Below are 16,439 nucleotides of genomic sequence, written 5' to 3'. Positions count from 1 at the left end.
CAGGCCTCACCGATCGACATCAATACCTCTCCTCAATGCAGCACTCCATGAAGAACGGGCTGCCATTCCCCAAGAAACCTTCCAGCACCTGATTGAATGTATGCTTGTGAGAGTGAAATCTGTCATCAAGGCTAAGGGTGGGCCAACACCATATTGAATTCCAGCATTACAGATGAAGGGCACCACAAATTTGTAAGTCATTTTCAGCCAGGTGTCTGGATACTTTTGATCACATGGTGTACCTATAATAAAGTACTAGCTGAGGGAAGCTGTACAAATATTGAGTCAGATCTTGATAAGATTTCAATGTGGTGCAGAGATTGGCAACTTGCTCTAAATGTTCAGAAATGTAAAATTTTGCACCTCACAAAACAAAATTAAAACATAGTAACCTGACTGCAATATCAATGAGTCACTGTTGGAATCGGCCAACTCATAGAAATATCTGGGTGTAACACTTTGTAGGGATAGGAAATTGAATGATCACATAGGTTCAGCCATGGGTAAAGCAGGTGATAGACTACTGGGGAAGTGCAAGCAGTCTACAAAACAGATTGCTTACAAATAACTTGTGCAAGCCATCCTAGAATATTGCTCAAGTGTGTGGGACCCATACCACATAGGACTAACAGGGGATATTGAACATATACAGCGAAGGGCAGCACGAATGGTCACAGGTTTGTTTAATCTGTGGGAGCATGTCACAGAAATACTGAAGCAACTGACCAGGCAGACTCTTGAAGACAGACGTAAACTATCCTGGGAAACTCTATTAATGATGTTTCAAGAATTAACTTTAAATGATTACTCTAGGGATATACTACAACCCCCTACATATCACTCACATAGGGATCGTGAGGATAAGCTTAGAATAATTACTGCATGCACAGAGGCAGTCAAACAATCATTCTTTCCACACTCCATATGTGAATGGACAGGTAGAAACCCTAATAACTGGTAAAATGGGATATGGTGTCTGCCTTGCATCTCACAATGGTTTGCAGAGTATAGATGTAGATGAAATTGTGAGAGATGTGGAGGCCCTGAAGCTAGATGACTGGAGTATCACAACTGAGGTCATAATAGAAAAAAAATGAAAATCAGCTGCTCATTAATTTTCAACATCTTACAAGACACTTTGAAGCTCATCGCCCTCTACATTCCACAACTGCTCACACCCATTCAAGAAGCCTGCCAAACTTATGTAGCAGTGGAAATGTTGTGGCTGTGCGAGTGAATCCAGACAACTTCTTTAGCCACCTAATAACCATGAGCGAGTGCTGGGAGTATCTCGACGACCCAAAGGCAAAGGAGCATAGCAAGCAGTGGAAACATATGGATTCACCACTGCAGAAAAGGCGAAGACATACCATTATTTGGTTAGGCGATGCTGAGTGTATTTTTGGGACTAACACGGTGTGGCAACTTGACGGGAAAAAATTGACAGGTGCATATTAACAAGACTGTGTAGACAGAGCATTGTAGGAAGCTGTCCAAGGAGGTATTTTTGTTCCACAACAATGCCCCAGCTCATTCAGCACAGGACATAGCCATGGATGCTACTTCCTTGGGCTATCAGGTTTCTCACCCTCCCCCCTCCCCAACCCTCCCTCCAACTCTCCTGACATGGCTACCAGAACTTTCATACTCTTCACTCATGTTGGAATGTTTCATGAATAGCCAAAGTGCAAACTTCTACAACCAAGGTCACTGGACAGCAGATATTTAAAGACTGACAAGGAGGCGATTTTCAATTTGGAATGTTTCATGAATAGCCAAAGTGAAAACTTCTACAACCAAGGTCACTGGCACAGAGTATGCAGGCACATCCACACAAGAACTCAGAAGTGAAAAATAATCATGTATCTAAACTTGAAAACACATTACCACAATAAAATGTAGTGCTTAGGGCTATTAAGGGCTTATAATTCTGAAATATATTGTAAATATACATAAGATGAGGTTTGCAGAATTTCATTATGACTTTTAAATACATACGTGGATATCCAATCATACTCAAATCTTCTCGCAGTTTAAGAATTATTTCTGCACCATAACAGGCACTCAATATTAACATGCAATTAAAGTGAGAAATGTGGAAAATAATTTCATTTTTACTATCATTAACTGGTAAATGATCTAGTGTGTTAGACTAAAAATACCAAAATAACACATCTAGAACAGGTAAATAAGGGTTACTGGTCTTTAGAATTACAAAGCCTAATTACGTTTGCTTACCACGGTCATCATCTTTTGTATTTTCAGTGTTTTTCTTCTCAGACTTTTTAGTATTATCTGAGTCAAATTTTCTTTCAGAAACATTTCTTTTGTCATCTTCATTAACTGTGTTGTTTTGGTCCTGCAGGCAAAGATCTGTTTCTTGTCTAACTCCATCAGTTGCCTGTGGATCTTTCAGCAGAGCATCAACCAGCCATGGATAATCGTGTTCGAGAGCATTAATGAAACTTCTGAATGCTTCGCTACCCTTTTCAGGCAACAAATCCAGCAACCGGTCTACCCTTTCAGCATCACAAGGTGCAGAATTAACCCTTTGGTACTCATCTCGATCCAAGACACCTTCCTGCAGCAGCTCTGCAGCAATGTGGTCAAATACCAAGTTGTCCCTCAAATCATGTCGAGCTGCTCTCAGCCGTGCCAAATCTATTGCATCCATCATCTGTTGTAAAAGATAAAACAAATCTATCAGTCAGTCTCAAATGTAATAATTTATCACTACCTATGAGATCTAATTTCTGGCACTAAGTAAAGTGTGGAGTAATTATACTGATTTCTAAGTAACTGACTCATATAACATCAACACAGATGACTTACAATATTTCTACAAATATCTTCATTAGATCATATACCACGTCTTCCTCCTTCTCAAGGAATTTTATAGCATATGGTCTGTTCCATACATACAGCAAACAACTGTCAATGTATTGTCTTAAAACACTACAGTTTTTTCCAACCTGCAAGTCAGCATGCCATATGGATAACTATCTCCATTCCCCCTTCCTCTACCCCTGAGTTGGTTCCTAAATAAAACTGATGCAAACATTATTATTACTAAAAAAAGTGTAGTAAATGATTGTAAAAATTATGACTAAAACATTAATTCAACAGAAATGGACGAGACTATTTTATCTCTATTAGCATAATTCTGAGCTATATTTAAAATGCTTCGAAAGTCACACACTCTATATCTTTAATTGCCCCTGAGACAGTAAAGATACTGATGAAAATATTAGAGGTTACGGGATGCAGCAATTTATATCTTTCCATTTGCTGATGTTTCAAGTGAGTTAACATTTAATTATCTGGAATCTAGAATACAGTGGTTGCTCCATATAATAGCTATTCCTATGTTGTGGATAGTTGCCACTGTAGACAACTGTAACAGTCAAATAAAGCACCGGAAGTGCGCCGAAAAACTATTAGGGTAGTTACTTTATTTGCAAATATGTTGTTTCCGGAGGTACACACCTATTAATTTCTTGAGTATGGGAAAGGATTTCTACTGAGTAAAGTATGCAAACAAAAACATTGCTCTTGGACATTTTTTTTTGGATTCAGATCGTTAAATGTTTTATAATAATTTGTGTAAGTGACTCGATTTTCTTACGAGTGTGACAGTGACAATGTGTATTCCGTGATTTGCTTTCCAAAGAAGATTCACAGGTCGCATGTTTAACCCACGGTTAGCGATGTTTGCTCTACCTCTTCTTCATTGATAAGCGCCTTTACTGTAGCATGACATTAAATAATAAATATAGTGTCATTAATAACACTTCTGGGTATCGCCGTCTACTTTTTACTGCCTTTTAAACTGCGTAACTTTAAGGTTGGTTATTTTGGTGACAGCCAACAGGCCTTATTTCGGAAAACATCATAAACTATTTGAAAGGTCAGATTACTTAATATTTCCTGTAGGTTTCAAGCACTTTTGTCATTGTTGATAGTTGTTTACATTCATATCTTGTCTGTATACTGACAGAAAAGACTTAGTGGATGCGTAGCAATTGACATAATGGAAGGTTGTACGCCAACCTGTTACCATTGGAAGCCATGCTGCTCTACACATTCCGAGCACTTTCTGTTTGTAAACAGACAAGCACTGTTTATGTTCGCCTGTATTAGTGTTACCCAACAGTTACCGCATAATTATACAGCCATTACCTTCGTTCACAGCAAATGAGCGCCCCTGTTGCCTCCCGCATGCAAACAGATCCTACGCGACGCTTCTGTATCAAATACGCGTGGGTGCAGCCAACACAATAAATGAAAATGGCAACAGTACACGGGCACCTGTCATCCGCCACTTCTTCGTATCCCTTTTTCAGGGCGACAGTGGTGCGGTGAAAGTTGGTTGATTTTCAGAATAAGATCGGAAACATTCACTCAAAGCTTGTCGAAAAGAAGATAAATTAACGATCGCTGACGCTCACACACGGTTCCCCCACCACCTTCTCCTTGTGACAGGCAACGCTTGCGGGCGGCAAAAGAAGAAAAAGTGCTGCCGCGAAAGGTTGTTTACTTATTTTCGGCAGTAGCTAAACTAGAACACTGGTTACAGATATTTTCAAAACTTAAAAAAGTTGATTTAACAGTGCAACGACCGCTGAATAACGATTACTCATCAAGTATGAAACATAATTAGTACGGTACTGCCGACATTCCATCAACTTATTTAGCATTCTTGTATCTCGTCGTGTACAATGACATAGGATTTCTCACACATGGTATTACGTAGATAATAGTAGGTATAAAAGTTTTCCAACTACACATTGGCTAATAAAATATTTTTATGCAGAACACTCACAAAAGCCAGAAAAATCTAAATTAGAGTAATAAAAGAGGTTTTATTACATCTCTGCGAATACAGTTTATTTTAGCACACGAGCACTTCATTTTACTATAATGAAGGAAATAAGCTTCTCTACTAGGCATGCTGATGATTCCAGCATTCTTAACGCTGCAAGTTCCTGGTGTTCCTTCAGAACACAGTGAGTATCATGAATATAAATACACGGTAGGGTCATTATTAGTCGCTTGAAAATTATTTGTCATCCCTTTGATTACATTAATAGCTCTCTTTTGGAACATAAATTAGTGTTTAGCCAGACAGGTATTCTCCCCAAAACCTGCATGATTGCAATTAGGAACTTAACACTACGCTGCAGTGCGGGCTGTATACAATCCGCTGAAATATCGTAGATGTTGTTGTTGTTGTGGTCTTCAGTCCTGAGACTGGTTTGATGCAGCTCTCCATGCAACTCTATCCTGTGCAAGCTTCTTCATCTCCCAGTACCTACTGCAACCTACGTCCTTCTGAATCTGTTTAGTGTATTCATCTCTTGGTCTCCCTCTACGATTTTTACCCTCTACGCTGCCCTCCAATACTAAATTGGTGATCCCTTGTTGCCTCAGAACATGTCCTACCAACCGATCCCTTCTTCTAGTTAAGTTGTGCCACAAACTTCTCTTCTCTCCAATCCTATTCAATACCTCCTCATTAGTTATATAATCTACCCATCTAATCTTCAGCATTCTTCTGTAGCACCACATAATGAAACCTATTCTCTTCTTGTCCAAACTAGTTATCGTCCATGCTTCACTTCCATACATGGCTACGATCCATACAAAAACTTTCAGAAACGACTTCCTGACACTTAAATCAATACTCGATGTTAACAAATTTCTCTTCTTCAGAAACGTTTTCCTTGCCATTGCCAGTCTACATATGATATCCTCTCTACTTCGACCATCATCAGTTATTTTGCTCCCCAAATAGCAAAACTCCTTCACTACTTTAAGTGTCTCATTTCCTAATCTAATTCCCTCAGCATCACCCGACGTAATTCGACTACATTCCATTATCCTCGTTTTGCTTTTGTTGATGATCATCTTACACCCTCCTTTCATGACACTGTCCATTCCGTTCAACTGCTCTTCCAAGTCCTTTGCTGTCTCTGACAGAATTACTATGTCATCGGCGAACCTCAAAGTTTTTATTTCTTCTCCATGGATTTTAATAACTATTCCGAATTTTTCTTTTGTTTCCTTCACTGCTTGCACAATATACAGATTGAATAACATCGGGGAGAGGCTACAACCCTGTCTCACTCCCTTCCCAACCACTGCTTCCCTTTCATGCCCCTCGACTCTTATAACTGCCATCTGGTTTCTGTACAAATTGTAAATAGCCCTTCGCTCCCTGTATTTTAGCCCTGCCACCTTCAGAATTTGAAAGAGAGTATTCCAGTCAACATTGTCAAAAGCTTTCTCTAAGTCTACAAATGCTAGAAACGTAGGTTTGCCTTTCCTTAATCTATTTTCTAAGATAAGTCGTAAGGTCAGTATTGCCTCACGTGTTCCAGTATTTCTACGGAATCCAAACTGATCTTCCCCGAGGTCCGCTTCTACTAGTTTTTCCATTCGTCTGTAAAGAATTCGTGTTAGTATTTTGCAGCTGTGGCTTATTAAACTGATTGTTCGGTAATTCTCACATCTGTCAACACCTGCTTTCTTTGGGATTGGAATTATTATATTCTTCTTGAAGTCTGAGGGTATTTCGCCTGTTTCATACATCTTGCTCACCAGATGGTAGAGTTTTGTCAGGACTGGCTCTCCCAAGGCCGTCAGTAGTTCCAATGGAATGTTGTCTACTCCGGGGGCTTGTTTCGACTCAGGTCTTTCAGTGCTCTGTCAAACTCTTCACGCAGTATCGTATCTCCCATTTCATCTTCATCTACATCCTCTTCCATTTCCATAATATTGTCCTCAAGTACATCGCCCTTGTATAGACCCTCTATATACTCCTTCCAACTTTCTGCTTTCCCTTCTTTGCTTAGAACTGGGTTTCCATCTGAGCTCTTGCTGTTCATACAAGTGGTTCTCTGTTCTCCAAAGGTCTCTTTAATTTTCCTGTATGCAGTATCTATCTTACCCCTAGTGAGATAACCGTCTACATCCTTACATTTGTCCTCTAGCCATCCCTGCTTAGCCATTTTGCACTTCCTGGCGATCTCGTTTTTGAGACGTTTGTATTCCTTTTTGCCTGCTTCATTTACTGCATTTTTATATTTTCTCCTTTCATCAATTAAATTCAGTATTTCTTCTGTTACCCAAGGATTTCTACTAGCCCTCGTCTTTTTACCTACTAGGTCCACTGCTGCCTTCACTACTTCATCTCTCAAAGCTACCCATTCTTCTTCTACTGTATTTCTTTCCCCCATTCCTGTCAATTGTTCCCTTATGCTCTCCCTGAAACTCTGTACAACCTCTGGTTCTTTCAGTTTATCCAGGTCTCATCTCCTTAAATTCCCACCTTTTTGCAGTTTCTTCAGTTTTAATCTACAGTTCATAACCAAGAGATTGTGATCAGAGTCCACATCTGCCCCTGGAAATGTCTTACAATTTAAAACCTGGTTCCTAAATCTCTGTCTTACCATTATGTAATCTATCTGAAACCTGTCATTATCTCCAGGCGTCTTCCATGTATACAACCTTCTTTTATGATTCTTGAACCAAGTGTTAGCTATGATTAAGTTGTGCTCTGTGCAAAATTAGACCAGGCGGCTTCCTCTTTCATTTCTTATCCCCATTCTGCATTCACCCACTACGTTTCCTTCTCTCCCTTTTCCTACTATCGAATTCCAGTCACCCATGACTATTAAATTTTCGTCTCCCTTCACTATCTGAATAAATTCTTTTATTTCATCATACATTTCTTCAATTTCTTTTTCATCTGCAGAGCTAGTTGGCATATAAACTTGTACTACTGTAGTAGGCGTGGGCTTCGTGTCTATCTTGGCCACAATAATGCGTTCACTATGCTGTTTGTAGTAGCTTACCCGCACTCCTATTTTTTTTATTCATTATTAAACCGACTCCTGCATTACCCCTATTTGATTTTGTATTTATAAACCTGTATTCACCTGACCAGAAGTCTTGTTCCTGCTGCCACCGAACTTCACTAATTCCCACTATATCTAACTTTAACCTATCCATTTCCTTTTTTAAATTTTCTAACCTACCTGCCCGATTAAGGGATCTGACATTCCACGCTCCGAACCGTAGAACGCCATTTTTCTTTCTCCTGATAACGACGTCCTCTTGAGTAGTCCCCGCCCGGAGATCCGAATGGGGGACTATTTTACCTCCGGAATATTTTATCCAAGAGGACGCCATCATCATTTAATCATACAGTAAAGCCGCATGCCCTCGGGAAAAATTACGGCCGTAGTTTCCCCATGTTTTCAGCCGTTCGCAGTACCAGCACAGCAAAGCTGTTTTGGTTAGTGTTACAAGGCCAGATCAGTCAAGCATCCAGACTGTTGCCCCTGCAACTACTGAAAAGGCTGCTGCCCCTCTTCAGGAACCACGTTTGTCTGGCCTCTCAACAGATACCCCTCCGTTGTGGTTGCACCTACGGTACGGCTATCTGTATCGCTGAGGCACGCAAGCCTCCCCACCAACGGCAAGGTCCATGGTTCTTGGGAGGGCGTTAAAAACTAGTCATCCCGAAATAGTGCATGGTACGTATCACAGTCAAACAGCTTCGCAATTTGTGACTCTTCTCGACCATGGGAAATAGTGCTCGACAGGAAATCAAAGCAATTTTTGCTCTCTCACCAACTACCGTCGCAGTTGCTTCTGCCAAGATTTTAGTGTTTTCTTCATCATAATGGAAGTAAATTAATTACTAGTTTTCATTGAGTTGTAGTTCCTCGACTTTGTTCGTAGAACGTTTTGTACATTTGGATCATTCACAGCTCGTTCTGTACAGATGTTTTGCAGCGCAGCTAAGGTATGTGCCGAAAATTGCTGCTCATTTTCTCTGTCTGATATGATAAATTAGTTAATTTAGAGAAAACATTCATCTTTGGTGTACGTGTTCTAGAGCACGCTTCTGTTTACCGCTAACAGTCTTTCTAACTGCTTGCATCTTTTCACACCTTTTTCTTTTCTTTTTTTTACGTTTTACCGCGGAAAGTGCAAGCACGAAATCGCTACGGAATCGTACGTAATATCAGTGAGTCACCACAAGAACCACCAACTCATACAAACTGGGTTAAACCTTTCGTGGGGACATCATATAAGCTCAGTTGCAAGTAAAGTAGGTACTTCGGTTCAGAGAGAGGATACTATAAAATGCAATCTTCAGAGGAGACTGCTCCCTTACAATTGTGCGACCCATCCTAGAATATTGCTCAAATGTGCGGGACCATTACGAAATAGCGGTAACGGAGGATAGTGAAAGTATACGAAGGAGGGCATGCTCACCAACTTGTTTGACCCCGTTACGGAGATACTGAAATACCTGAACTAGCAAACGCTTGAAGAGAGACGCAAACCATCCCGTGAAAGTAGGGTTGCAACCTGTTCCGATTTTCTAGGGGCGTCCCTACATGAGTATGCTGAGACACCCTCAAGTCCCTACTTTCATGGTTTACTTTTACAGCCGGCCGGAGTGGCCGTGCGGTTCTAGGCGCTCCAGTCTGGAATCCGCGTGACCGCTACGGTCGCAGGTTCGAATCCTGCTTCGGGCATGGATGTGTGTGATGTCCTTAGGTTAGTTAGGTTTAAGTAGTTCTAAGTTGTAGGGGTCAATACGTGTAAAACTCACAAGAGAGCAACAAAACAGTAGGTTTAAAAGTCAGCTGTTTCGAAACCTCTCCTTTTAACAAAAACTGAACCGAGCAAGAAAAACGAGGTGACCTTTGATAGCTTTATAACAAGGTGATCAGGAACAGTATGAGAAGCTTATAAGAGTAGGTTGTGCTGAAAAATGACTCTAACGAAAAATATTTGATACGTTGGGCCGTTTCCGAGTTAATTAGCGCTGAAGTTAGCCAAACAGGTCGTTGCACGAGTTAATTCAAGCGGCCCGCCAGAGACAATTAGTGTCAGTTATTCTCACAACGTAGGTAATACGCGAGAGACGGCTAAGCCTTTGGCTCGGGTTTGACTCTTACTGCGGTCCCATGTCTAATTTTTGTATCGTTGTCTTGATCGGTTTTAAGAAACGAAACGTAAATCGCGTTTGGCGACACCGTCTCTGGCGGGCCGCTTAAACCTGAACGCGCAACGACCTGATTATCGAACTTCAGTGCTAATTAATTCGGAAACGGCGCAACGCAGAGTGGGACGCATGGAGCACTACATTTCGCAAACTGTTTGTATTCATAATACAGCAAAAAAAAAAAAAAAAAAAAAAAAGTGACTCACTGATCACTAGACTACAACAGGCTGAGGCAGGCACTTTGTAAGCCCCTAAAACCTCTAGCTTAATTTCATTGCATTTCTTTTTTATAGAAAATTATACAGGATGTATCAAAAAGAATCATTCGATTTGGTACGTCTATATTTCTGAAACTAATAAACATATACAATGAATTTTGCTTTTTGATGAACGGGAAACCCAAAAAGATTTTTTTTCATACCTTTTCATAGGTTTTCAATAGTCACCACTTGAGATGCATATGTCAATGCGGTACTTGGATTGTTCGCACACTGCAGCGAGCATGTCTTGAGTTACAGCTTCCACAGCTGCTGTTATGGGATGTTTAAGTTCATTCATTATTGTTGGTAACGGAGGCACAGAACAGCGTCTTTTGTAAACCGACACAAGAAAGAATCACATACAGTCACGTCCGGTGACCTAGGAGGCCAGTTATTCAAGGCTGACAAATTTAGTCCACTGTGACCGATCCATCGTCCAGTAATCCTTTGATTTAAAAATTCCTGCACTTCCATATGCCAGCGAGGCGGTCCCCATCCAGTTGGTAAATGAAGCGTTCGAATCAGTCTCCAAATGTGGGAAAAGAAAGTTCTCAAGCATATCGAGATATGCGCGTCCTGTAACAGTATTCTCAGCAAAGAAACATGGACCATACACCTTTTCCCGTGAACCTGCACAAAACACATTAAATTTTGGAGAGTCCCTGTCATATTGTACAACTTCATGTGGTTGTTCCGTGCCCCATATTCTCACATTATGACAGTTCACCTTTGCATTTAAATGGAATGTTGCCTCGTCACTGAACACTAAGCGTGGAAGAAAACCGTCATCCTCCATGTCGCCAAGAACGAAATTACAGAACTCTACACATTGTTGTTTGTCACCTTCACGAAGAACTTGCCGTAGCTGAATTTCGTATGGTTTCATGTGTAAACGTCGACGCAACGCACGCACGCCAGACGGACATCGGGGGCATGTTGAGCTATCGAGCTGCACGACGAACGGATTTCTGCGGACTGCTTGTGAAACTATGGCGGATGCGTTCGACGTCTGTGTCAGACACTCGGTGATTTGCTTTTACACAAACAATCTGTTTCTCGGAATTGTTCATGCCATCGTCTAACGCTCTGTGCTGTAGGAGGATCCACACCATACGTAGTACGAAAGTCACGCTGAACAGTTATTACTGACCCGCACTGCACAAAACGTAGAACACAAAACGCTTTCTGTTGTCCCGACACCATGATTCTTTTTGATACACCCTGTATAACCGACAATAAGCAGGATTTCAGATTTTCGCATCCCGGCACGCACGAGTACGTATATATGTCTGCAAAGCAGGATTTCAGAATTTCCCATTGCGGAAATTGACACACACACACACACACACACACACACACACACAGAGAGAGAGAGAGAGAGAGAGAGAGAGAGAGAGAGAGAGAGAGATCACTTGTTTCTTGACGGGTTTATTACACTACTGGCCATTAAAATGGCTACACCACGAAGATGACGTGCTACAGACGCGAAATTTAACCGACAGGAAGAAGATGCTGTGATATGCAAATGATTAGCTTTTCAGAGCATTCACACAAGGTAGGCGCCGGTGGCGACACCTGCAATTTGCTGACATGAGGAAAGTTTCCAACCGATTTCTCATACACAAACAGCAGTTGACCGGCGTTGCCTGGTGAAATGTTGTTGTGATGCCTCGTGTAAAGAGGAGAAATGCGTACCATCACGTTTCATACTTTGATAAAGGTCGGATTGTAGCCTATCGCGATTGCGGTTTATCGTATCGCGACATTGCTGCTCGCGTTGGTCGAGATCGAATGACTGTTAGCAGAATATGGAATCGGTGGGTTCAGGAGGGTAATACGGAACGCCGTGCTGGATCCCAACGGCCTCGTATCACTAGCAGTCGAAATGACAGGCATCTTATCCGCATGGCTGTAACGGATCGTGCAGCCAAGTCACTATCCCTGAGTCAACAGATGGGGGCGTTTGTAAGACAACCATCTGCACGAACAGTTCGACGACGTTTGCAGCAGCATGGACTATCAGCTCGGAGACTATGGCTGCGGTTACCCTTGACACTGCATCACAGACAGGAGCGCCTGCGATGGTGTACTCAGCGACGAACCTGGGTGCACGAGTGGCAAAATGTCATTTTTTCGGATGAATCCAGGTTCTGTTTACAGCATCGTGATGGTCGCATCCGTGTTTGGCGACATCGCTGTGAACGCACGTTGGAAGCGTGCATTCGTCATCGCCATACTGGCGTATCAACCGGCGTGATGGTATGGGATGCCATTGGTTACACGTCTCGGTCACCTCTTGTTCGCATTGACGGCACTTTGAACAGTGGACGTTACATTTCAGATGTGTTACGATCTGTGGCTGTACCCTTCATTCGATCACTGCGAAACCCTACATTTCAGCTGGATAATGCAGGTCCTGTACTGGCCTTTCTGGATACAGAAAATGTTCGACTGCTGCCCTGGCCAGCACATTCTCCAGATCTCTCACCAATTGAAAACGTTTGGTCGATGGTGGCCGAGCATCTGATTAGTCACAATACGCCAGTCACTACTCTTGATGAACTGTGGTGTCGTGTTGAAGCTGTATGGGCAGTTGTACCTGTAGACGCCATCCAAGCTCTGACTAATGCCCAGGCGTATCAAGGCCGTTATTACGGCCAGAGGTGGTTGTTCTGGGTACTGATTTCTCAGGATCTATGCACCCAAATTGCGTGAAAATGTAACCACATGTCAGTTCTAGTAAAATATATTTGTCCAATGAATACCCGTTTATCATCTGCATTTCTTCTTGGTGTAGCAGTTTTAATGGCCAGTAGTGTATATGACCGCTAACCACGGTGCAGAGGTCTGTTAGCGTCCAAACCGACGTTATCTCCAACTCCTGTATTTGTAACACAAAACCATCCTCAGATACGAGACTGGATAGAGTAATTACTTTGAGGCATGCTCTCCCAGCGCGGACTAATTGTTCGTGACCACCGTCATCTGAGTACAATCGTCTGTGCTAAGACAACGCTGCATCGTACCCTCGTGGACACTTGAGCCTGTGCTGGACCGCTACAGGACGTGGGTTATAAGATGTTGCTGCTCTGACACAATGGGCGGAGGTCAATCGGAATCATGTCTGGGCCGTGTATCCTTGTAAACAAGAAAGAGTAGAACTGTCCCCTGCTTCGCTAGAGCTCTCGGTCTTAAACAAGTGAGCTTTATCCTGTGGGATCGTTTAAAACAAAATGTTGTATGCACATTCGTCAGCGGTAACAGATCTCTTTCGACGACTCATCGCCGAGGCCTGACTATCTGTTACGCGTGGCATCGTGCCAGAGATTGCCCTTACAGCTCCGTATGCACCCTCTTGTAGAACACGGAGGTCATCATTAACAGCAGATCCTCCACTTAATGACGAAGCGAATGGAACTTCATGTACTGTTTTACTTTTATCATCCACTGGTCGTAAAACTCTTGGCCTAATCCAGTTCAGCTTCATAATCAACGACACCATAAAAACTGCCGTTTTAAATGTCTGATGAGCAAAGCTGTCTTCGGAAACGAGCATACAACGTTGCCGTATCCACTATGATGTGAGATAATATGAAAACAAAATAAGAAAGACAGTACCTTCTTACTTTCAAATTCTACCTACTTAAGTATCTTCGACCGTGCTCTTGCCAAATGAGTTACCTGTATGATTTAAATAACGAAAACTGCACCAGTTACTTATTTTTTGCTGCTTAGCACAACACGTTTCGAAAGTTTATTCTCATTTTCATGAGCATTTGTGCATTTATTTACATGAATATGTTTGGCGATGTTTGCACGTGTGACTCTCTAGCGTCTTATCGAAGTTAGAAGATATTGTGTGTCCTCCATATACAGAATATCACACACACGCACATCATCACTTACACTGTTCCTTTACAAAACATCAGTACATGTTTTGCAAAGAAACAGTGTAAGTGATGATTCGCGTGTGTGTGATATGCTGTAAAATGGACGAGGTGCAATACCTTATAACTTCGAAAAGACGCAAGAGAGGCAAAAAATCACACGTCCAAATATCACCAAACAAATTCATGTAAACAAATGCAAAAATGCACTTGAAAATGAGAATAAATTCTTGAAACGCGTTGTGCTAAGCAGTAAAAAATAAGTAACTGGTGCAGTTTCATTATTTAAATCATTAATGACACGGTTGCAGGCTCTCCAAAATCATCTAATATGATGAGCGAAATTAAGCTGATTTACCCGTATTGCGATATCTGGGTTGAAGCGAACAGATCATGGTTAATACGGCACATTTTCCTAGTCATTGTGTGCAGTTCCTGTTTTAATGTGCGTATTGTTTGCATTTGTGATAGTTTTATGAATTCCTCCTGTTTTCAGTATTGAATAAAGATAGATTTTAATAGTTTCTCTTCTCATATTGCACTTAAACCTACTTATCACATTGTATCAATTTGGTCTGTGAAGCTGTGTTGTTAGTAGTACATGAACTACAGGTTGCATAAAACTAAATTGAAAGGGATGAGTTGAATACACTGTATGTTCTGGGCTATTCTGTTGATTGGTAATTAATCTGTTGCGATTTTTTGGGCGAAAGAAGGTCTTACAATATAGTATGTCAATATCACGCGTTTTTTACTACTTGGCTCGATCCCGTTTGTGGAAGTTCCATAGCGGCACCTGAATTTAGCGGACTGTGAGGCAGAGGTGTAGGCAAGCTGAGAGGGGCTCGCTAGGGCAAAATGTGTATGCAGATCGTGTGATAGTTAGTGGCGAAAAGGAACACAGGTGAAAGTATACGACAACAGAAGCAAAAACGTTCCCCTAAAAATGCGTCCACAAACAACCATTCACGAGATAAATGCGAATTTGTGGTAACGAACCGCCACTGAGTTCAGTATCATACCATAGGTCAATAGTTTCAAAGAATGACTGTGTAGACTGTCGACTTTAGCCGTTGTAACCAAAATCTAGAAGTCAATAGATTCAGATTCTATTCTGAAAGATTTTGCTAAGTTAACTGCTAGAAAAAAGTCAATATAGCGTTTTTATCCAAGGGAAAAATTGTAGATACATGTACTGTGCAACTGTAGGAAATATACATGACTGTGTTAATAGAATACGTTTCTTTCGTATCCCAAACAAATTTATGTTTTCCTTTTCAGTTGAATAAATAAAAATTCTGAGTATGTTTATCAATCTTCAATTACTTTTACGATGAATTTTCTAAAATTTAACTCCTAAGTGACGAGTTTTCTTCATATGCACCATACACCTTACACAGACAAGCAAGGTCTTCCGTTTAACACGTCAGTATAAAACGAGATTTTTGGATGTGTTCCTGTCCCACTTTTTCTGGTGGAACGTTAAATAATTTGTAAATTTTAGAATTTAAATGTACAATTATTGAACTCAATGTTTTTATAGAATTTTTTATTTTTATTCTTTCCACTCACTGCAACAGATATCACATTTGTTTTGGAGTTAGCGCTGTACAGTGGGTCTAGTTCTTTCCGCTTTCTGTAAAACCTTTGAAGATCTCAGGAATTATCTTAAAGGAAATGAATTGTGTCTTCTTTTAATATTTATCACTCGAAGAGGATTCAGAAATGTGTTAGTGTCCTCATAGTACTTATTTTAAAAGAAAAACAGCCCGTTTCTACGATCACTAGACATAGATTTTTTTTTTTTTATCGAACTGGCCCTGCATGTGCTGCCAACAGGTTTCATCCTCTCTGTACCACCGTCGTCTACATACAAACTAAACATAAGAATTCTTAGTAGCCAGACACAATTACACGCTCGGCACCCTACCCCGAGGAAAGTGGAACACTAGTTCAGAGTGTCTCGAGGCTCTAATTAGGTAGGCCTTTATCGACTTACGAAAATTCGATTTACATCAGGATAAATCCTACCTAAGTATTACACGAGAATTACAGGGTGTTTGCTTCAGAGTAGGAACCTATTCTACGGAGAAGTCTCTCGAAATAATAGTTTGCGGCATCACCATCTTTCCAACCACAAATTTACACTCACCAAATCTAGCCAAGTAGTGCGAAAACACCTCTGGCCTGTTTTCGGCAACGCCGACGAGAATCTGCCCTTGAAACTGCGCCAGTAGCATGTACGCTTTCTCCCGAGTCTCGCCA

At 41.3% G+C, this 16,439-nt stretch overlaps 1 protein-coding gene across 3 annotated transcripts in view; it reads right to left on the bottom strand.

Annotated features, from left to right (window-relative positions):
* LOC126236266 (uncharacterized) overlaps window positions 1-16,439 on the bottom strand; it is a 127,161-nt gene that overhangs the window by 13,037 nt on the left and 97,685 nt on the right. Inside the window, exons 1-2 of one of the 3 annotated variants that reach the window (XM_049945419.1) lie at window positions 4,180-4,454; window positions 2,239-2,677 (exon numbers count right to left, since the gene is read on the bottom strand). In XM_049945419.1, coding sequence (XP_049801376.1) covers window positions 2,239-2,677 — 439 coding nt within the window. In that variant the 5' untranslated portion in view covers window positions 4,180-4,454. Of the gene's footprint in view, window positions 1-2,238; window positions 2,678-2,832; window positions 2,895-4,179; window positions 4,455-16,439 lie in introns of those variants that run through there. The other 2 variants (XM_049945420.1, XM_049945421.1) reach the window with 2 other exon arrangements.

The sequence above is a fragment of the Schistocerca nitens genome, chromosome 2 (genome assembly GCF_023898315.1).
Source record: "Schistocerca nitens isolate TAMUIC-IGC-003100 chromosome 2, iqSchNite1.1, whole genome shotgun sequence".
Classification (NCBI taxonomy): Eukaryota; Metazoa; Arthropoda; class Insecta; order Orthoptera; family Acrididae; genus Schistocerca; species Schistocerca nitens.
Note: the sequence above shows the minus strand (reverse complement) of the source record. Positions and strands in the feature narration are given on the sequence as shown.